Source organism: Chiroxiphia lanceolata, chromosome 2 (genome assembly GCF_009829145.1).
Source record: "Chiroxiphia lanceolata isolate bChiLan1 chromosome 2, bChiLan1.pri, whole genome shotgun sequence".
In the NCBI taxonomy this organism is placed as follows: Eukaryota; Metazoa; Chordata; class Aves; order Passeriformes; family Pipridae; genus Chiroxiphia; species Chiroxiphia lanceolata.
The window spans coordinates 175,539-197,255 of record NC_045638.1 but is presented as its reverse complement, the minus strand read 5'-3'; the positions used below and the strand labels follow the sequence as shown (position 1 = coordinate 197,255).

Here is a 21,717-nt window from a genome sequence, read left to right as displayed (position 1 = left end):
CACCCCATCTGGAGTCACTGGAAAATGAAATGCCAGGACTCCACGGAAGGCAAACCCCCAAAGGAGCCCTGATTGCTGTTAATTACATTCCTGCCCTTTTACACTGTATTGATCAAGTCTCATGTTCACTTTGTCGTTATTTTATTTGGATCTAAAGGCAAATGAAACCGTTTCAGATTTCTCTGATAATCCTATTTCTCTGTTAAATTGAAGCACATAAACTTCTGTTTTTCCTGACTTAAGTCAGAAACTTTTTTCTTTCCCTGGCTGGTTTGGCTGAGCCAGGGGACACCCAAGGAAGACTCACAGTTCTGGAGGCTCCTCCACCTGCTCTTCCAGACCCCCCCAGGCACACGTTGTCCAGATCTGCTGATCTGCCCTTGGTAGAGTCCTACCATTCTTTGGGCCACTGAGATTATCAAGTCCAATTTCTCCCCCAGCATGACCAAGGCCACCACTAACCCATGTCCTCAAGTGCCACATCCACACAGCTGTTAAGTCCCTTCAGGGATGGAGACTCCACCACCTCCCTGGGCAGCTGTGCCAGGGCTGGGCAGCCCTTTCTGTGGAGGAATTTTCCCAATATCCCACCTGAGCCTCCCCTGGCACAGCTGGAGGCCGTTCCCTCTCCTCCTGTCCCTTGTTCCCTGGCAGCAGAGCCCGACCCCCCCCGGCTCCCCCCTCCTGTCAGGGGGTTGCAGAGCCAGAAGGTCCCCCCTGAGCCTCCTTTGCTCCAGGCTGAGCCCCCCCAGCTCCCTCAGCCCCTCCTGCTGCTCCAGCCCCTTCCCCAGCTCTGTTCTCTTCCCTGGATGCTTCAGTAGATTCATCCAGATACGCAAAGAGACAAGTTGAAAGCCCTCAGCAGCAGGGCATTGTCACAATATCCAGGGTCCAAAGGGGAATTTGGGGTCCCAGGAGGAGTGACCAGGTGTGTCAGGAGCTGCCACTGTGTGCATTCTGTCTCTGGAGCACAGAGGAGGGTTCCAGGCTGCTGCTGGATCACCAGGAGCTGTGGTGCCAGTGCAAAATAAATAATGAAATTCTCTGAGCATCCAGGCACTGGGGACTTAGGGAATATGGAAAATTTACAGCACATTCTGCACTAGCTCCCTCACAGTCCTCTCCAAGTGTTAGAGGAACACAAACCCATCCTTCTCCAAGGGAAATCCCTTCACATCCACCAGGTCTGGAGGAACTGAGCAGGGGCAGGGTGCTGCTTCCACCCCCTTGAGAAACACCAGTGCCCTCCTGGACCAGTTCATGCCTGGAGTTTGGGCTCACCCAGCTGGAACTGCTGCCAGGGGATGGTCATGTACCTCTGGCAGTGTCACTCAATAAAATGGTCACATACCTCTGTCACTCAATAAAATGGTCACAATACCTCTGTCACTCAATAAAATGGTCACAATACCTCTGTCACTCAATAAAATGGTCACATACCTCTGTCACTCAATAAACACTGCAGGGACCCCAGCCCGTCCCACCTCTCTAATCCACCTCTGTCTCACCACACCCGGCTGAAACAACAGTGCTGTGACCCAGCCCTTTGTGTCACCCACCTCCTTGTGTCACCAGCCTCCTGTGCCATCACCCACCTCCTGTGCCAGCCGTGGGACAGCCTCAGCCTGGTGTTTAAGGCCTGTCTGGTGGCTCTGGGGCACGGCAGGGTCGTGGTTGTGCTGGCACAGGTGGTGAAGGGCACCAGGGACGTCACTGGTTCCTCTCCCTGGGCATTTCCTACCACTGCACTAATTGGGTAGGGACTGTACAAGCCCTGCAGACCTTCAGGCTGTCCCTGAAGGAGTCTCAGGGAGTTCTCACCACCATTACTCATCACCCCCCACCACAGTCAGCCCTGCACAATTCATTCCCTGGTCCTGGATCCCAGAGTGGTTCCCAGGGCTGTGTCTGGACCAGCCTGGGTAGGCAGGGACCTGTACACCAGCTGTGAACTTTACCCCTGTCCTTGCCTCAGACTCAAAGTGTTTTGGAACCACAAACTGTTTTAGCTTTTTGGGGAACCACGATGGAAAGGAATCTGGGAGCTCTGAGCTAGAGAACAGCAGGTATTCCTGCTACAAACCTTTCAGTTGATTTTGTCCTCATTTCTGATTTTATTGGATTACTGTTCCTCCCCTAGAAACCTGCAGAGACACTGAGCAGGCTGTGCAGTGAGGGCAGGGACCTGCAGTCAGCAGCTCCCTGGCTGCCACGACCCTTGAGGGAGCTGTCAGGGACCTTTGGGAACCAGCAGGAACCTCTAATTCCTGAGAGCAAATCAGTCAACCAAACCCTCTCCCTGAATGCTGAGTTACCATCTCGTTTCAGGCAGGACAGTTCAGGGAGGTGCTGTGCTGTTTATTATCTCCATGTCTGTGTGTCGTGGGGATTTTATTAAATGAGCACTTGATAGAATCATCTCATTCCACCCCCTGCCATGGGCAGGGACACCTTCCACCAGCCCAGGGTGCTCCAAGCCCCGTCCAGCCTGGCCTGGGACACTTCCAGGGATCCAGGGGCATCCTGGCTGGGTCAGCTCCTCACCCACCCCAGGTGAGCTCCACACATCCAGCTGGCCACTGACACAGAGGGTGACCCCCTCCTCCTGTCCCCTGCCCCTCCTTCCCAGAGCCACTCTCCTGCCATCTGCCAAGACATTACCATGAGAGAAGTGAGAGGAACTAAAATCATGAAGCTTCTCTGCTCTAATTCATTGTCCCCAGAGCTTTACAGACGAAGGACAGTTAACAAAGCACCACTGTCCATGAACAGCAATAAAACCCAGTGGAAATGGGGTACTTGAACCCTGCACACTCGAGGCTTTGTCCATGATGAAAGCCAAGCCTGTCCCTGTCCATGCAGCAAAGCAATCACACACTGGAGGGTGTTTTCCTTTCAAACACACGCTGAGAACTCGACTCAGCACGAGCCCAAGGCTCCATCTCCACTCCAGGCACAGACTCAGCTCCTTCTCCATGCACAAAGACATTCACTGAGGGCAGAGGATTCTCAGCAACTTCTACTTATCTCCCAAAGGTTTTTGAGATTTCATTTACTTTTCACAAAAAGCCAGTCGAAATTATAGAATCGTGGAAGAATGTAGAATGGTTGGGGTTGGGAGGGACCTTAAAGCTCATCTTGTTCCAACACCCTTCCATGGGCAGAGAACCTTCCTCCTTCCCTTCCTCCCCCTCAGAAAAGGGTTCTTGCACTCCAAAGACAAAAACCATCAACTGAGCTAATAAAGAATAGGTGTCTCCAGAGTTGGAGAAAAAGCAGGAAGAGCAGGAGCTGGTTTCCCACCACGTGTGGGTTATTAAGCTGACATTTTAACCACGCTGAAATATAAATCTCCCTGCTCAGCTGGCTAATGCCCCATTAGGCATGGGCCCCTGGCCAGGAATGGTCCAGCTGGTGATTCATTGACTCGGGGACATGTCCCTGGGCAGTTTGCTCCTGACCCAGCCATCATGTCCACCCAAGGAGCAGAGCAGCGAGTTTAAAACTGCCTCCCCCAGGATATAAAACCATTATGGGAAACCCCAAGGAGCAGACAGATCCATAGAACCACAGAATCATGGAATCCCAGAATGGTTTGGGTGGGAAGGGACCTCAAAGCTCATTCTGTTCCACCCCCTGCCATGGGCAGGGACACCTTCCACCAGCCCAGGTTGCTCCAAACCCCATGTATTGACCAACTCAGATGGCAGCTCAGCAGTTCTCAGAGCTACCAACAGCAACACACTCTCCTGACGCATTTTCCTTCTCACAGCTCCCTCTCCTATTAGAAACCACATGGCTGTTCTGAGCAAATACTCTTTCTTTTGCTAAGGAAGCCAATGCAAACACAAATGTTCTGAGGACATTAAAAAACCCCAATGACACGAGCAGCTTTTGTACCCGGCTCTGTTATCTCCACTGGGAGAAAAACAGCCTTTAATGAACAGACTTTCATTTCCCCTGTGCCCATCACAGGGTGCCTCCTTTGATCAAATCAGAAGAAAATAAAAAAAAAAGAAACCAGAAGAAATGCATTGAGAGTGTTAAGAACGTTTGGGGGTTCTGATCTGAAATCATAAATCTCTCTCTTTCCCTTTCTTTGAAGTTGTTACTGGGATGGCTGGAGCAGAGCAGGGATTGGTTTCTGTGTCAGTCACCTCCTGTGTCGTTCAGGTGTGAACACCCCTGGTCCCAGAGAGCACCTGTGGCTCCTGCTCTCCACCAAGGAGATTGAGTTTGATCCACCAGCTCCCATCCTGACGCAGGGCACAACATTCTGTGGAACCCACATCCAGCGAGAGCCATTCCCTGACACCTTGGGGTCACCAGCCACTCCAGACGTTTGAATTCAGTTCAGGAGTCATGGTTTAGGGGACAATAAAGCCTTTCCTGACCTCCCAGAGTTCTTCAGCAGGGAAACACCTTCAGCAGGGAAACAAACACGTTCAGCAGCAAGAGGTGCTGGGGTCCCTCAGCAATGAAGGCAGGACAGGCCACCCCTCCTCTGTGCTGTGGTGAGCAGTGAGTTGCCCATCCAGCCACGGTTGATGCGCCAGGCTCGGGTTTGGTGACTGACAAGGTGTTCAGAGTCTGGGCACTGAGAGAACAGGTGAAGGAACAGGCAGAAACGAGGCTGTAGGACAGCAAACACAACCAACAGCAGCAGGTGACAGCGAGTCAGGAGGTGTAGGAGCCTCGATGCTCCTCAGCTGAACCTGCGCGGTCTCTGCCGATGGAGCATCCATGGGAAGCGGCTCCGGGAGAAACAAACAGCACTGAAAGTGCTGATGACCCAAGCCCACGTGTCCAGAAATCCCACCACCCTCAACTTGTCCTGAACCCCTTGGGCAAACCCTGGGTGAGAAGTGCTGCAGCTCTTGGTGCTGCTTTCCAAACCCCGTCCCGTGTCCCCCTTCCCCTGCTCAGCACCTGCCCCCGCAGCCGGGGCAGGGACACTCCCCTGCGGGGCAGAGGAGGCGGAGGACACGCTCCCGGATCTGCCTGGTCTTCACCCCATAGACAATGGGGTTGAGCATGGGCGGGACCACGACGTAGAGGTTGGCCAGGAGGATGTGGACACAACTGGGGATGTGGTGGCCGAAGCGATGCGTGAGGAAGGAGAAGAAGGCGGGCACGTAGAACATGAGGATCACGCAGAGGTGGGAGCCGCAGGTGCTCAGGGTTTTGAGCCGAGCCTCGGGGGACGGGAGCCGGAACACGGCCCGGAGGATGAGCACGTAGGACACAGCGATGAGCACGACGTCCAGCCCCGAGGAGAGCAGCGCCGTCGTCAGCCCGTACCACACGTTGGCTCTGATGTCGGCGCAGGCCAGGCGGGCGATGCCCATGTGCTCGCAGTAGGTGTGGGGCATCACGTTGTGCCCGCAGTAGGGCAGCCGCTTCAGCAGGAAGATGGGCGGGAACATGATGCAGAAGCCCCGGCCGACGGCGGTCAGGGCGATCTTCCCGATCACCGAGGGCGTCAGGATGGACGAGTAGCGCAGCGGGTCACACACGGCCACGTAGCGGTCGAAGGCCATGGCCAGCAGGACGGAGGATTCCACGATGAAGCTGAAATGGGTGAAGAACATCTGTGTGATGCAGGCATCAAAGGAAATCTCCCTGGCGCTGAACCAGAAGATGGCCAGCATTTTGGGCACCGTGGTGGTGGACAGCATGAGATCAGAGACGGCCAGCATGGCGAGGAACAGGTACATGGGCTCGTGGAGGCTCCGGTCCGTGCTGATGACGAAGAGAAGGACTGAGTTGCTGAACACTGCAGTGAGGTACATCAGGCAGAAGGGCACGGAGATCCAGATGTGGGACTCCTCCATGCCTGGGATGCCTGTCAGGACGAAGGTGATGGGGTCGAAGCTGCTGTCGTTGAGCTCGTACATGGCGCTTCGGTCCTCGGTGTCAGCCTGGCTCGGCTCTGCGCAGGAAAGAGGTGGGATAAACAGCACCTGCTGAGCCTGGATTTGCCTACAACCCCCTATGGATGTTACAAATCAGGGCACAAGGCACCTGCCTTCCACCCTGAGGGGTTCCCTCACTGTACTTTGCTGTACGAAGCACCTCGTTTGTTCTATCAGCGCTACAAATGTGTCTGTAAGGAAAACATCTTCTCTGTGCCTCCATCGCCACCACAAACCAGGTCAGGCCCTTTCCTAGCTCAGCTTTATCCACTGTCCCACAAAGATTGCAAAAGTCATAAAAACAGTCATAAAAGTCACCGTCAGCCTTGTCACGATCGGTGGCTGCATCTGTGAGTGCACAGAGCCGTGTCCGTGGTGGGACTGTGTGTTCCTCCAGGGAGGTGAAACGACACAATTCCTCACCCTGCTCAGATCAGTGACTGATTCTCCAAGAGCTCCTTGTACAAACCACAAATACAGGGATGAATCCTGCCACAGTGCCAACACTGGGAAGTGTCTGCAGTGTGACTTACACCCAACTGCACCTCTGAGGGCTGTGGCCATCCCTGACACTTCTCTCTTGGAGACCCTTTAGGCACTGGAGCCTTCCCTTCTCCAGGCTGAACACCCCCAGCTCTCTGGAGCCTGGCTCCAGAGCAGAGGGGCTCCAGCCCTTTCTTTTCCTGCCTTTTCCTTCCTTCCTTTTCTGCTCCTTCATAAAGAGGGGCAAAGACATGGTGGGCTGCACAGAGTGATCCTCGGACAAAGAAATGCTGGCCCAAAGCAGAAACACCCCAGAGAGACACCCCGAGTGCAGAGTTCTGCCCTGATGTCAGCCCGTGGCACCTCCCAGCCTCTGAGCTCGGTTTCACAGTTCCTGAAGTGCCGGGGCAGCCTGAGCTCGGAGCTGGATGTTTGGAGCTGGGAACATCATCCCTGAGCTGGGAGCACCCTCCCATAACTGATCACCCTGCGGGTGTTTCTGCGCATTTGAATAATGCAAACAAGCCAAGCTGCGGCTCCTCCGCGGAGGTTTTACCATGAGAAGGGCTCTGAGGAGAAGGAGCACCACAGGACTGATGGGTTTATGTGCTTTCCCCCATTTTAGCCCCCCAGCCCCCATGTAAGCTCCATCATACGCTAGAAAAAACTCCAGGCCAGGGTTGGGACTGAAGGAAAACCAGATGGATTCAGACCAAAGCTAAACCTTCCCTGTTTGCAGCCTGGTTTACTTTCATTGCAAACGGCAGATACCCAAGTCAGACTTGTTTGCATTTCTAAGCACTTCCATTAAGGAGGATTCTCGGCCTCCCTGAACCCAAAGCCCACTGAAAACATTGCTCGGTACAGAAAAGACTTTCAGCTCAACGCAAATATTTATCCAGTCTCCTCTTCCACTTGCAAGCCCACGTCACCCAGGTGAATCGAGGCGGGCTGGGTCTAGAACTGGGGATTAAATCCGCCTGGGAACGTTCCCAGGCTCCAGTGCCAGCCGGTGAGATTCCGTGTGGGCTGCAAAGCGCCTTCCACCTCCACTTCCCAGTTTATGGAAATCTATTCCTCTCACACGCCGCTTTTCTTCCCTTCGGTCTTTTCAGACGGAATCACTGCCCCAGATCCCAGCTCTTGATATAAAATGACTCACCAGGAGGACCAGCCCCAGTGTGGGGAGAGGAACCACAGCCCCGGGCTGTGCAGAGCTCGGGGAGCCCAAATCCCCGCGGTGCTGCCCCGGCGGGGGATGTCGGTCCTTCCCTCTCCCGGGTCTCGGAGGGAGCATCAGCCCCTGCACCTGGGGAGGTTTAAATTGCCGATGCATTAACCATTAACAGCAGTTAACACTCCCGGGTGAGGCATTTCCTGCTTTTCCAGCATTTGCATTGCAAGTGATTTTCCTCTCTCCCGGCCGTGAGGACCTGCGGGGGCTCAGCCCGAGCGCTCCCGGGAGCAGGAGCATCAGCATCGCGGATCTTTGGGAGTCTTTCGTCTGCAACGGGGGAAAATTGCCTCGATCCACTACTGAAACCTCCCAAAACAACCCCCTCGTGCTGCCACGGGGGAGGGGATTCTCTGCCACCCGACCCCGGCCGTGGGCACTGAGCTAAAACCATGAGTATGATGTGAAGATCATTGATCAAATCAACAATCTACAAAATCATGATCTGCAAGAAATTCTTGGCTGTGAGAGGGGTGAGGCCCTGGCCCAGGTTGCCCAGAGAAGCTGTGGCTGCCCCTGGATCCCTGGAAGTGTCCAAGGCCAGGTTGGATGGGAATTGGAGCAACCTGGGCTGGTGGCAGGTGTCCCTGCTCATGGCAGGGGGATGGAACAGAATGAGCTTTAAAGTCCCTTCCCACCCAAATCATTCTGGCATTCCAGGATTTTTTGATCATAAATTGAGTTTAATTTTGTTCAAGTAGTCACAGGTACATATGGAAGACCCAGTTGTATTCACTTCCCAAACTTTTCCCTTAGAAAACAACTCTTCAAGTTACATCCTCTGTCATATATTTAAAAAAAAAAAACAAACCACAGTTCAAAAGCCAAGGGTGACTTGGCCAGCCATAAATGGAAATTGCATTTATTCTGGAATGGTTGGGCAGTTATTTATTTCAGCTCTTCAAAACATTGTGCTACCTAAAGTATTTCTAACCAAGTGCAAGGGTAACCTCATTGTACAGAGCAATGAGAATACCTTTCCCTGACATGGAAGATTATTTCATGTGAAACACTTGGGGTTTTTTCCCTGAAATCTGATGTGACAGATTATGCAACGAGGGAGGACACAACCACCTCTCACTCCCTGGCAAAGCAACATCTCCTCCAGCCATTCCCTCTCCAGATTTGCTGTATTTCACATTTCCTACACTATTGTGTCTCCAGGACAGGGCAGCAGCAGCAGGAGGAGGAATGTTCCCTCCCAGCCCGAGCTCTGACCTGTTCCCTTGGCTGTGATGCTTCTCTGCACTTGGCTTCAGCCCCACTAACACTAAATTAATGTGATTTTCACCCAGTTCTTAATAGAACAGTTGTGTTTCTTCCTCAACTGGAACCACAGAGTCTGCAGCAACAGGGGAATTCAAAGAGAAGGTACAAAATGGAGTTTTGTCCATGAACTGATTCCTGATTAAACCCCAGTGATGTGGAGCAGGAGGTACCCACGTGGTGGGGACAGGAGACAAGGGGCTGTGCAGGGGGAGAGCTCACTGTGGCCCTGCACCCCAAAATCCTCAACCCCCTGAACCTGGGTACCATCATGAGGGTGGGGAGGCCCTGGCACAGGTTGCCCAGAGAAGCTGTGGCTGCCCCTGGATCCCTGGAAGTGTCCAAGGCCAGGTTGGACGGGGCTTGGAGCAACCTGGGCTGGTGGCAGGTGTCCCTGCCCATGACAGGGGGTGGGACTGGACAAGCTTTAAAGTCCCTTCCAACCCAAATCAGTCAGAGATTCCATGATTCTGTGACCCCTAAGATCATCGAGTCCAAAACTGTCAGAGAAGACAATTCTGAGCAGTGCCCTGCCCCACCCAGCAACACTGACCCCAGCCCTGGCCCCTCCACCCCATCCCTCCAGGGCCCTTTTCCCTGGGACACATCTCCCTCCTCCCCCAGAGACAGGGAATGCCTCCCCATGGCTCCAGGGGTCAGAAGGCAGCAGAAGAGGGAGGTCCTGGTCTTGCAGAAGGATCCAGGATCCAAGAAGGGCAACAACTCTCTGACAAGGCACCATCACGGCTGCAGCAGCCGTAGAAATGTTCGACGGGAGCCAGGCAAAGAATGAGAGCAGTAAAACATTGCTATTGTCTCTCCTCCGATGCCTCATGCATCTCAAAGTGCAACATTTGGATTGGATTCCCCTCACTTTGGCTTTAGGAAGAGATCTGAATGCTGCTCTGAGCTCTAGGGCTGAGCTCCTGCCAGGGTGGGCAGCGGCTCCTCCATCCCCAGTGCCAGCACTGAGCCGCCCTGTCCTGGCCAAGTGGGAGCTGTACGGGAAATTTTTCCATTGCAGGTTGGACTCTGTGACCTTGGAGATCTTTTCCAAGCTTAGTGATTCTGTGATTCTACAGAACGGAGGATGTGCTGCTCTGCACCCCGAACACGGGGCTTGTACAAGGAGCTCCAGGTTTCCTCCTTGCTGTGGACACTCCCCACCTTGGGCTGGTTTCCAGGAGCCTCTGTGGGGTACAGCAGGAACCCTCGGGGTACCCGGCATGGCCGGGGCTGAGCAGAGCCCAGGAGCAGGGATGGAGTCCCAGAAATAGAGGGTGTCACTGTGAGGAGCAGGACACGGGGGTTGCCCCTGCTGTCCCCAGAGCTGGGGCACTCACAGGGTCTCTCTGGGGCTGGTGTGAGGAAGAGGAGCCCACAGAGCTCCTTGGGGTGCTCCAGCCTGCATAGGAGAGGTGAGACCAGGCAGCATGGCTTGTGTGTGAGTGGAGAAATGCTGAGACTTTGGGAGGGTGACTCTAGAGGTCCCTGTGAGGCAAGAAATGGTCCTGCAGCCCAGCAGCTCCACAGGGCTCCTGGTGGCACCACCCAGAGACTGTGATGGCATCACCCAGGGGCCAGGGGAGGTGGCAGGATCAGACCCCAAGGGCACTGGGCAGCTGGTGTGGGGGGCACCAAGAGGGTCCAGGCAGATGTTGTGGAGGAGAACCAGGGCAGAGAGGGCAAGGATGTACTGCAGCCTGGCACAGAGTGGGACACAAGCCCCATCTGTCCTCCAGGACATGAGGGGTGTCCATGGCATGTCCTGAGCCAGCCCCTCACCAAGACCTCACCATCCCCTCAGGGTAAGGGGCGTTTGCACCACAGCTGCAGCTGGGTCTGGCTTCAGCAGAGCCTTAAGGAGATGGACCTGAAGTGTCCGAGGCTAGGCTGGATGGGCTTGGAGCAAGGACGTGGTCTAGTAGAAGGTGTCCCTGCCCATAGCAGGATGGGCTTTAAGGTCCCTCCCAACTCAAACCCTTCCATGATTCACTGCCCCATCCCCTGAGCTGCTCATCCCCCCGGGGCTGGCAATGGCAAGAGTGACAGGGACAGACTGACAGTGAGGGTGGCACAGCTCAGCACGGCTCAGCACGGCTGGGCACAGCCCTGCTCCCTGCCCTGAGCCCCTCACCTGCTGCTTTCCCAGGCTCAGCCCCGCGGCTCCCACCCCAAACGGGGCAGCCACAGCTGCTGCACTATTGTTCCCAGGGCTTTTTAAATCATTTTTATTTACCCACAGGCTCTTTTCTTCCCAGTGCCTGCAGCGGGCGGGGGGACTGTCCCCCCACTCCTTGGTGCACCTGAGCACAGAGCCCTGGCACTGCTCTGGACTGGACCAGGCAGGGCCCGCCAGAGCTGAGCCCCCCACCATGGGAACTGCCCCAGCTGGGTCTGGGTGACATCAGCTCCCCGTGTGACCCCCCGGGTCCTGCCGACCCTGAGCTTGGGACCCCCGGCAGCCCCGTGTCTCACAGACTCCCCCATCTCCATCTGTGGGATAAAACTGAAATTCGGATGGAAACGGTGACACATGGACTGCAGGGCTCATGCAGGTTAAATAATGACTTTACTGAATAACTAAATAATTAAATAACTAAGTAATTAAATAATGAATTTGCAGAATAACTAAATAATTAAATAAGTAATCGAGTAATTAAATAATTAATTTGATGAATAGCTAAATAATTAAATAACTAAACAACTCAACAACTAAATAGCTAAGTAATTAAAAAACTAGAAAACTAACAGCCTTGGGCAGAAGCAGGAGACAGTTAATTATCAAGCTACTTAATTATTTGTATTAACTCCCCTCTCCATCCTGAGTTGCAGGGCAGCTCAAGCAAGAGGACCTCCAAAATAGATGTGTGGGATGGGCAGAGCTTCCCCTGGGCAGCAGCTGCAGGAGCTGCTGCTCTGTCACATGGGACACCCTGGAATCACTGAGCTTGGAAAAGACCTCCAAGGTCATTGAGTCCAACCTTTGACCCATCAGCACCTTGCCAAGTGCCCTCTGAGGCCATCGAGTCCAACCATTCCCCAGCACTGCCAAGGCCACCACTGACCGTGTCCCCAAGTGCCACATCCACACATGGAGGGGTGTGTGTGGGGACAGCAGGGTGAGGGGAAGGGGAAGGTCTGGAGGTAGAGCCACAGCAAGGTGAGGAATTCCCACGGGAAGGCCCCTGGAGCACAGACGCTGGGGAAACGCCGACTCAGCAGGGGCTGAATCCACCACAGCAAATGTTGTCACCATGCACCAAAAATGGCAAAAAATCACATAGAATTACGTATAATGACAGGTAATTACACGCCTGACTCAGGCTGTGGTGACAGCCCTCCCAGCCTGCCTGGCTCAGGGGATGGGCAGCAGCTTCCTAGAGCTTGGATAAACAGCAATTCCAGCGTGGAAACCTCTCCAGATGCCAGCTCCAGGCTGCCCCAGCTGCAGGTGGGAGCTCCCACCTGGCACCGGGACCCTCCAGTGGGAGGGTCCTTCCGCCTGCCCTGCTCTGGGGAGAGGCAGAGGGCTGTGGCAGCCCTGGCAGCAGCCCCCTGCCCTGCACAGGACCCAAGAGCTTGTTTCTCTCACAAGTTGTGCCAGAACATCCATCGCTCCATGTCTCATCCCATAAGGATCCTGCAGTACCATCGATCCCTGAGCTCCCAGAGCTGCAGCTGAACTGTCCCCACTGGGCTGGAGAGGGAGCAGGACAAACAGCCTGGCCAAATTCTGGGGAAGTTACGGGGGAAAAAAGGGTGTGAGGGAGACTCTGACTGACCACGGGGCAATGCTGTGGTATGGGATGGGGCTGAAAAGCAACAGCCCGGGCCAGGGGGCTGGAATTTCCTGCTGGGAAGCAGCTCTAGCAGGGACCCAGCACATTGTCACTGTCACAGGCTGGCAATTAAGAGCCTGGAGGTGAAATTGGGACCGGGGTCCCTGCGGGACCCTGCACCTCTGTGCACACACAGGCTGGGGGCAGGTTCAGGTGCTGCCCTCAGGGTCCATCCTTTGGAGAACGGGGTTGGAAAGAGCCTTGGCCGGAGCCAATGTGCTCTGTCCCATGGTCTGATAACGAGTGAAGAGCTCACAGGGACCTCAGCAGGCCTTGCCACATCCTGAAGGGCCGAGTCCCTGTTGGATGGAGCGGGACACTGTGGGCTAATGGAAAAACTCCTGGAGGACCTGACCCTGCAAAGTCTTCAGCAATCCCAGAGAGATGACGGATGTTGTCCCCAGGAGCTCAGGGATACTGTCCCCAGGAAATGATGGATCCTGTCCCCAAATGACAGATATTGTCCCCAGATGATGGATATTGGCCCTGTCTGCCTCAGGAAGCATTTAACAATTTCCACGATGGGACCCGAAGTGTTCTGATCATCGAATCACAGAACCATGGAATGGTTTGGGTTGGAAGGGACCTTAAGGCTCACCTCACTCCATGCCATGGGCAGGGACACCCTCCACTGGGCCAGGTTGCTCCAAGACCACTCAAGTCCAAACTTCAAGCATTGTGTGAGCTACGGGACTTCCAGCTCTGCAGATTATTGAATTGTTCAGATCCCAAAGGGTGACTCTGGACAAGCCACAGGAGGACAGAGATGAGCAGGAGCTTCCACCAGAGCGTGGGGTGACACCAGCACCGGGGTAACCACAGGTTTGGGAGCCAAAGCGTGGGACAGAGTGTCCTTGAGAGACCATCAGACATGGGCTGGAGCATCTCCTGGAGGCACAGGAGGGAGGGAGGGACACGCCGTGTGCGTCAGCAGCGCAGCCGAGGGGCTGCGGGGAGGGACGAGGAGCCTTCGGGGAGGGCACAAGGAAGGTCTCCCTGGAACCCAACAAAGGAGCCACGGCCACGAGGACACCGATACCGAGAAACCCACAGGGCGAGGCAGGAGCTGAGCCGGCAGCGCGTCCCCACAGCGCTGGGGATTGAATTGAGTCTGTAAATTAAATTCCTCAAGAAATAATGAATCGCACAGGCTGCTGCTCTGGCCTGGGGAGGTCGGGGACAGCTCACGGCAGCAGCTGCCCAGCCAGGGGGGTGGGGGCACAGGCAGGGACAAGGCTGGGGGTGCTGGGGATTTCTGCTCCAGGAGCAGAAACTCAGGAGCTCAGAACTGAAGACAACCTGGGTTTGGACACCAGAAATCCCAGAGTCATTTAGGGATCATCAAGTCCACCCTGTGCCCCATCCCCACCTTGTCCCCCAGCCCAGAGCACTGAGTGCCACGGCCAGGCCTTCCGTGGACACCTCCAGGGCTGGGCACTCCAAACCTCCCTGGGCAGCCCCTGCCAAGGCCTCACCACCCTTTCAGCGAAGAAATTTTTCCTAACACCTAATTTTTCCTGGAGCTGCTGGAGGAAAGAGCCAATCCAGCAGTGCCCATGGGGATTTGGATTCTCCATCCCAGAAGAAGGAATCCTCACTGACAGGACAGAAAAGTACCAGGATGTGGAGTGGGAAGGTGGTGGCCAAGGCAAACTCCTACTTGGATGGCCAAAGCAGGGCAGAGGGGAATCCCCACAGCCAAACCAGGGGGGAGGAATGAAATACTGCAGGTGCCTGCAGAAGAGGGAAATCCGTGAAAACTCTGTGGGCAGATGCCAGGCAGGCTGAAAGCTTTGACAAGCAACTGCCTGAGGGGATCCAAACCAGCCCCAGAGCCTTCCTCAAACAATTCCAGAGCAGGGGGCACCACAGAGAGCTCATGGGGCCAAGGGGTGGTCCTGGCCAAAGGGGACCCTTGGGGCAAATGGAGCCTGGAAAGAGCAGAGGGGTGAATCCCTGGATCTTTTGGGTTTTCCTCAGCACAGGAAGGACATGGAGCTGCTGGAGGGAGTCCAGAGGAGGCCACAGAGATGCCATGAGGGCTGGAGCCCCTCTGCTCTGGAACCAGGCTGGGAGAGCTGGGGGGGTTCACCTGGAGAAGAGAAGGATCCTGAGAGCCCCTTCCAGGGCCTAAAGGGGCTCCAGGAGAGCTGGAGAGGGACTGGGGACAAGGGATGGAGGGACAGGACACAGGGAATGGCTTCCCAGTGCCAGAGGACAGGGTTAGATGGGATATGGGGAAGGAATTCTTCCCTGTGAGGTTGAGGGTGGGGAGGCCCTGGTACAGGTTGTCCAGAGAAGCTGTGGCTGCCCCTGGATCCCTGGAAGTGTCCAAGGCCAGGTTGGATGGGGCTTGGAGCAACCTGGGCTGGTGGAAGGTGTCCCTGCCCATGGCAGGGGGTGGCACTGGATGGGATGTAAGATCCCTTCCCACCCTTGAGAAAGCTGGAATTGACAGCCCCGCCCTGGAATCATGAGCCCCTCAGATCCACAAAGGCTTCTGCATTTGGAAACTTTCCACTGGAAATGGAGGTGCCAAGGTCAGAGAGTGGTATGTGCAGGGAGAGGACAAGGAGTCCCTCCAGCAACTGGAACAAGTGCAATTGGAATAACTGAGCTGTCCAACAGGAGAATGCATTCCAAACTATCTGACAAGCACCGACCTTGAGAGAGCTGGATGGGGATGAGGCTGACGAAGTGAACCCTCAATTAACAGAATTGGCAGCGTGAGCGGCGTTTGTTCCACTTTGCTGGGGAGTTGGGGTTGGCTGAGGGACAGCTGGGGCCATGGAACAGCCACCAGCTCCCAGGGCCATGGATCATGTCAGGCTGGCTCTCCTGTGCCAGGGAGAAGATCTCTGGATCTATGGATCATGCCAGGCTGGCTTGCCCTGTGCTGGGGGTCCTCCTGTCCCCACAGCCCCAGACCTGGGGGCTCCTGCTCCAGAGAGAAGAAGAAAAAAGACAAACCACTCCACTCCTACCCCTGGAAGGGGTTGGTCCCTTGGCTCTGACACTGAGGTTTCTGTGAACTTTTGGCAGGAAGTAAAACCCAGGAGCCTTGGGACAGGTAGAAAATGAGGGTCCCCATCCCCAGTGTGGCCCAAAGGGACACAAATCATTCCCCTCACCAGTGCTGGGAGCTGCTTCCCCAAACAACCCCAAATCCGGTAGCTCTAAGCAGTCAGGAGGGCTCAGGAAGGGATTAGAAGGGATTAAGAGGAAAATCTTTTACCAGGAGCTGTCTCTGTGCTGGACCCCCAAAGGGCTTGGGGAAGGGGGAGACACAGGCCACCCCCAGCTCAGACACCCTGACAAAGTCCCAGTTTGGTGCTAAAAATGGGCTTGTTGGGATAATTCACAGGAGAGGCCCATTAGCTGGACAAATCTACTTAAGGGAGTGAAAGAGGACGACTAATCACTCTGGGATGAAGGCTTGGGATAATCTCCCAGGGAGCAAATAATTGGGCATTAAATGGGGGGGTAGGCTCTGAGCAGCCTGTGGATCAGTCCTGGCTCTGGGGGCTTCCCCACGGGAACCACGTGGAGAAACAGCACAGCCCCCAGTGCCACGGGGCTCCCAGGGTCCCCCTGGACAGGGTCCTGGATCCACCAGGGAATGGGTATTGGAGGTTTGGGGAGCCATGGCCGTGTGCTGTCCCTGCCACAGACAGGCTTCCAGGGGGCCCCAGTGCCTCCAGGACAGCCCAGGAAAGTGTCCTGGGAACGGGAGGAGAGGGGGGGACAGGGAGGATGAGGATGAGGTCCTCCCACAGGAATAGGAGGCTGCAAGAGGCAGCCTGAGCACCATTCACCTGGGTCCAACAGCCAGATAAACGTGTCCCTGTCACGGCACTGGAGTCGAGGCTCATTCCCAGCATCCCCAGCACTGGATCCAGAGCCAAACCTGCAGCATTTGGCACTGGGGAGAGTCAGCCTGGGCCAGCTCGAGGCAGTGTCAGCCCAGATAGGCTCTGTCACAGCCCAGGGAATGGGATCTGGCACAACCCAGGGCACAGTCCCTATCATGGAAATCATCATCAATGTGGTTTTCACAAGGTCAATGCTTCCAGCCCCAGCAGTGCCAACAGATGGTGCAGCTGGAACACTGGAGAGGAGCAGATCCCACAGCAGGACCCAACAATCTTTGTGGGACCCACTGCCACCCCCACCGGGACACCAGTGCTCAGGTAACCCAGGGAACCCGGGTGCAGGACACTCCACTGCTCCCCGCTCCATCCCTGTCCCGGGGAGGGGAATGCTCCCACAGCAGCTCAGGAAGGAGATGGCTGTGGAGCTTGTCCTTCCCATGGTCCTTCCCAGTTGGGACATAGCCAGGACCAGTGGCATCATCCTGATTTGGGGGTGGTTCTATGCTGGGATGGTTCAAGGGCACTGTGCTGGGGGGACTCATCTCCCTCTGCTCAGGAGCTGGGGGGCCCACACAGGTGCTCAGGGAATGGCTGTGGATGCCCTGTCCCATTTCCCCCTTTTCTCCTGCCCCCACAAGCTCCCCCCTTCCTACCCCGGCCAGGGGAGCCTGGTGCCCAGGGCAGTGACATTGCCCAGGGGGAAATGCTCCCTGAGGCCAGGATGGCTGTCTGGGCACAGGGACCCAATGGTCCCTGTGTGCCCCTTCCAAGGGACATCCCATGGTCATAAAGTAACTGGTGGATGAATCCCAGTGTGCTCATGGCACCCACTGGCACTGGGAGACCAGTAAGAACCTCCTGACCAACTGGGGACTCTCCTGCTTGTTGTCCCTGTACACCAGGTCCCGCAGTCTCCACTGCTCCCAAATTCCCAGCACAGACCTGTGACAGTCCTGAGGCTCTGGCAGGGACAGGAGGGAAGTTACAGATGTCCCAAGCCTCAAAGGTCTGAATTTACCGGGAGCTGTATGAACTTACCTTACACCTTGAGGTTTGTTCCAACGGTCTGAGCACAAAGCACGGCTACAGCTCAACCCCCTGAGCTCCAGCCTGTGGCCAAAGCTGTGGGGCTCACCTGCGGCAACTGGAGGCAGCCAGAGGTCATGGAATCGTGGAACAGTTTGGGTTGGGAGGAACATTAAAGCTCGTCTCACTCCACCAGAGCTGGCCCAGGTGAAGGTGACACCACCGGAGCTGGCCCCAGGCCCCTTCACCTGCTGCACCTGCTGTCACCTGCTGCAGTGGCACTGGGAGAGGGGACACAACCCAGCACAAACCAGTGCTGGACTGAGAACTCACTGTGACACACCAGGAGGTGACAGGAGCAGCTGGAGCGTGTCCCTTTCTGCCTTGTGCTGTGCCTGGGCTCCCAGCACCACACCCCCGAGCCCACCCCAGCCCCGTGAGCTCCCAGGAGCTGTGCACCCCACAGGACTCGTTTGGGATCACACACAGGTAATTCCACGTTCCCAACGTTTATTCCTCCCCCACCTCTCCCCACAGGTGTCAGAACTTCTGGAACTGCTTCTTGGTGCCCGCGGCCTTGGTCACCTTGAGCACGTTGAAGCGCACGGTCTTGCTGAGCGGGCGGCACTCGCCCACCGTCACGATGTCCCCGATCTGCACGTCCCTGCAAGGACACCGGGGGGTCAGGGGCTCCCGGGGCTCCCCTGTCCCTCAGAACCCCAAACCTGGCTGTTCTCCCCAGGAGGGAGCACAGAGCTCCCACAGGTACTGCCCAGAACCTGCCCCATGGTTCAGCACATGCCAGTGGCGTTGTCAGCAGCCCCTCACCCGGGGGACTCTGCAGACCATCGTGAGTTTGGACATCATCACCTGGGAGCAGATTCCTGTGAGGAGCTGGGCCATGAACCCACCCATGTCCCACCCAGGCGTGCCCTCACTGCAGCTTGTATGAGTTCAGCACCACACACAGTCAATGTCGACAGGTGTGGGGACAACCCTGCACACCTGGCACAGCCCAGGGACACCTGCACACACGGGGACAGGGACAGAGGGACAGCCGCACACCCCTGGAGCAGGGGGAGAGGGGCACACAGGGACACCTGCACACCCCTGAAGCAGCGAGACAGGGGCACAGGGACAGCTGCACACACCTGAAGCAGGGGGACAGGTGCACAGACATGTTCTTGTGGCGCTTCTCGAAGCGGTTGTACTTGCGGATGTAGTGCAGGTAATCGCGGCGGATCACGATCGTGCGCTGCATCTTCATCTTGGTCACCACACCTGGGCCACAGGGGACAGGCACAGGTATTCCTCCAGGTTTACCTGAATCCCAAACCCTAACCTCCCTCTGGGGTGCTCAGTGTCCTGCCAGGCCACAGGGCAGCTACTCCCTCCCTGCCAGGCCACGCCCTCCCCATTTCTGTCACAAACCCAATTATGGCTCTTTTTGAAGCCCTTCTAACACACTCTCTAATGCTTCCTGCACCACCTGCTCCTGCCCTAGAGCAACACCTGCCCCCCAGGCACAGCACACCTGGGGGGTCTCTGCCAGCACCTGGTCCTGTCACCTGCATCAGTGAAGCCAAGTGGCAGCGTCGTCAGGCCCGTGGTGGGCTCGGCAGACCATCGTGAGATCAGCATCACCTGCGGCTCCAGGACCAGGGCGGGGACAGGCACCTGGGGGGCTTCCTGCTCCAGGGACCTCAGGGGCCCTGGCTGGTTACCTGCCCCAGGACTCCCTTGGGATTCCCTCGGGGATGTCCCACCTCACCTGAGAGGATGCGGCCCCGGATAGAGACGTTCCCAGTGAACGGACACTTCTTGTCGATGTAGGTGCCCTCGATGGCCTGCAAGGACAGGTGGGTGCCAGGTGAGTGGGTGCCAGGTGAGTGGGCACAGCTCAGGTGACACCAGAGCTCAGAGGACACTCATTGCAGCAAGGAATCATGGAGTGGTCCAGGTGGGAATAGCCCTGGAGAAGACTGGCTCTCACCAGCACTACCACTGCCACCACTGCCCCTTCCCAAGTGCCATGCCCACCCTGGGCAGGGCCCTCCTGGGGGCACAGCTGGGGGTCACACAGGCCCTGCCCAGGGCCCCCTCACCTCCTTGGGGGTCTTGAAGCCCAGCCCCACGTTGCGGTAGTAGCGAGGCAGCTTCTCCTTGCCGCCTTCGCCCAGCAGCACCCGCTTTTTGTTCTGGAAGATCGTCGGCTGCTTCTGGTACGCGCGTTCCGTCTGCAGGGGGCGGGGTGGGGTCAGCGCGGGGCCGGGAACGGGACCCCGGTACCGGGCTGTGGCACCCTCAGCACCGGCCCCGGCCCCGGGGCACTGAGGCCCTCCCCCGCCCACAAAAGGCCCCGGGACCGTCCCTCCCCCTTCTCCAAACCCCGAGTCACCAAGACCCACTCCATAAAACCCCGGGGAGCACCAAGATCTCCCTCAGCCCCGGGGCACGGGAACCTCTGCCCCCACCCCAAACCAGTGGGGCACCGAGGTTCCACCCCCTTCGTCCCTCCATCCCGGGGACACGGGCCCATCTCCTCCCCCTCGTCCCCAAAACCCCACGGCACCGAAATTCCCTCCCCTCCCAAACCCGCGGGGCACGGGGCCCTTCCCCGCCACCCCAGGACCAGCCATTCGTCGCCCCCACCCCAGAACTCTAAGCACCGGGACCCCCCTCTCCCACTCCCAGCCCCGGGGCACGGGTCCCTCTCCCGCCCCGCCCCAAACCCCGAGATTCCCTCTCGGCGTCCCGCCACAAAACCCGAAGACCGAACCCCCCCCGCGCGCCGCTCCCGCCGCCCCTCTCCGGCCGAGGCCGCCTCCCCCGCGCCCCGCTGGCCGGTGTGGGGCCCCGCTGGCCGGTGTGGGGCCCTTGGAGGTGCCCCCGGGCCCTGCCGGGGGATCCCGGGGGAGCCCCCTCAGCGCCCACCTGCGTGTCCGCCATCTTGGCGCGCGCGGGCCGAAAGAGGCCGCGGAGCACGCGCGGCGCGGGTTAACCCGGGGGCGGGGCCAGGGGCGGAAGTGACGTCACGTGGTATGTGACGTCGCGGATCCCGTCGGGTGGAACGTGACGGAGAAATGGAGCCGGACACGGGGATGGGATCGGTCAGTGCGGGGGAACCGCCCCGAGCGGGATGGCCTCGGCACCCAGCCCAGAGCACCCAGTGCCACGGCCAGGCCTTCCTGGGACACCTCCAGGGCTGGGCACTCCAAACCTCCCTGGGCAGCCCCTGCCAAGGCCTCACCACCCTTTCCAGCAGCAAATTCCTCCTCCTGTCCAACCTGAGCCTCCCCTGGCACAGCTGGAGGCCGTTCCCTCTCCTCCTGTCCCTTGTTCCCTGGCAGCAGAGCCCGACCCCCCCCGGCTCCCCCCTCCTGTCAGGGGGTTGCAGAGCCAGAAGGTCCCCCCTGAGCCTCCTTTGCTCCAGGCTGAGCCCCCCCCAGCTCCCTCAGCTGCTCCTGCTGCTCCAGCCCCTTCCCAGCTCCGTTCCCTTCCCTGCACACGCTCCAGCCCCTCCGGGTCTCTCTTGTGAGAGCCCGGAACTGGACACAGCCCTGGAGGTCCCTCAGCAGTGCCAGCACAGGGGCACAAAATCACTTACACAGTCCTGCTGGCCACACTGTTTCTGATACAGAAGTTACCTCACCTGGGCTGAAAACCTCACCTGGAGCAAAAGGGATGACTGGGAGTTCACAATCAATTGGGAACTAGGAAAAAGTCTCATCCACAGGGATGTGAGGGCTGGAACGGGGCATGGTAGGGGACAGGACCCCCGGATTCCAGCCCCTGGCCAGCTCCTCACCTGAGGGGAGGTGCCACAGGGATCTGACCACAGCGGGTTCATCTCCCTGCACTATTATTTGCTATCACTTCATCCCGTTGATTCCCAGCCCTGGTGTGCAGCTGGAGCCCCAGAGCCAGGCTCTGCATTTCTGGGTGGGTGACCTTCCATACTCCTGGGAAAAAAAGGCTGGAATAAAGCTCACTCTGCTCCCTCTCCCCAGTGTTTCCATGCTGTACAATTGGAGAAAAGCTGCAGTGGACACACTGAGTGACTGCAATGAAAACATGAA

At 57.1% G+C, this 21,717-nt stretch overlaps 2 protein-coding genes and 2 non-coding genes across 4 annotated transcripts; all 4 read right to left on the bottom strand.

Moving 5' to 3' along the window:
- Window positions 1-3,880: 3,880 nt before the first annotated feature.
- On the bottom strand, window positions 3,881-7,660 carry LOC116782968 (olfactory receptor 52B2-like). Its single transcript, XM_032680150.1, has 2 exons — window positions 7,561-7,660; window positions 3,881-5,932 (listed from the first exon to the last, which is right to left on the bottom strand). Exon 2 carries the CDS (start codon window positions 5,895-5,897, stop codon window positions 4,923-4,925), a length of 975 nt encoding a protein of 324 aa, XP_032536041.1. The 5' UTR covers window positions 5,898-5,932; window positions 7,561-7,660; the 3' UTR covers window positions 3,881-4,922.
- A 10,468-nt stretch (window positions 7,661-18,128) lies between these two features.
- RPS11 (ribosomal protein S11) lies at window positions 18,129-20,676 on the bottom strand. Its single transcript, XM_032680181.1, has 5 exons — window positions 20,573-20,676; window positions 19,744-19,875; window positions 19,410-19,485; window positions 18,790-18,919; window positions 18,129-18,302 (listed from the first exon to the last, which is right to left on the bottom strand). Exons 1-5 carry the CDS (start codon window positions 20,585-20,587, stop codon window positions 18,179-18,181), a joined length of 477 nt encoding a protein of 158 aa, XP_032536072.1. The 5' UTR covers window positions 20,588-20,676; the 3' UTR covers window positions 18,129-18,178.
- LOC116783532 lies at window positions 18,421-18,510 on the bottom strand. Its single transcript, XR_004355730.1, has one exon. It is a non-coding gene; the product is annotated as a small nucleolar RNA SNORD35 (small nucleolar RNA).
- LOC116783534 lies at window positions 19,203-19,287 on the bottom strand. The gene has a single exon (XR_004355731.1). It is a non-coding gene; the product is annotated as a small nucleolar RNA SNORD35 (small nucleolar RNA).
- Window positions 20,677-21,717: the final 1,041 nt, after the last annotated feature.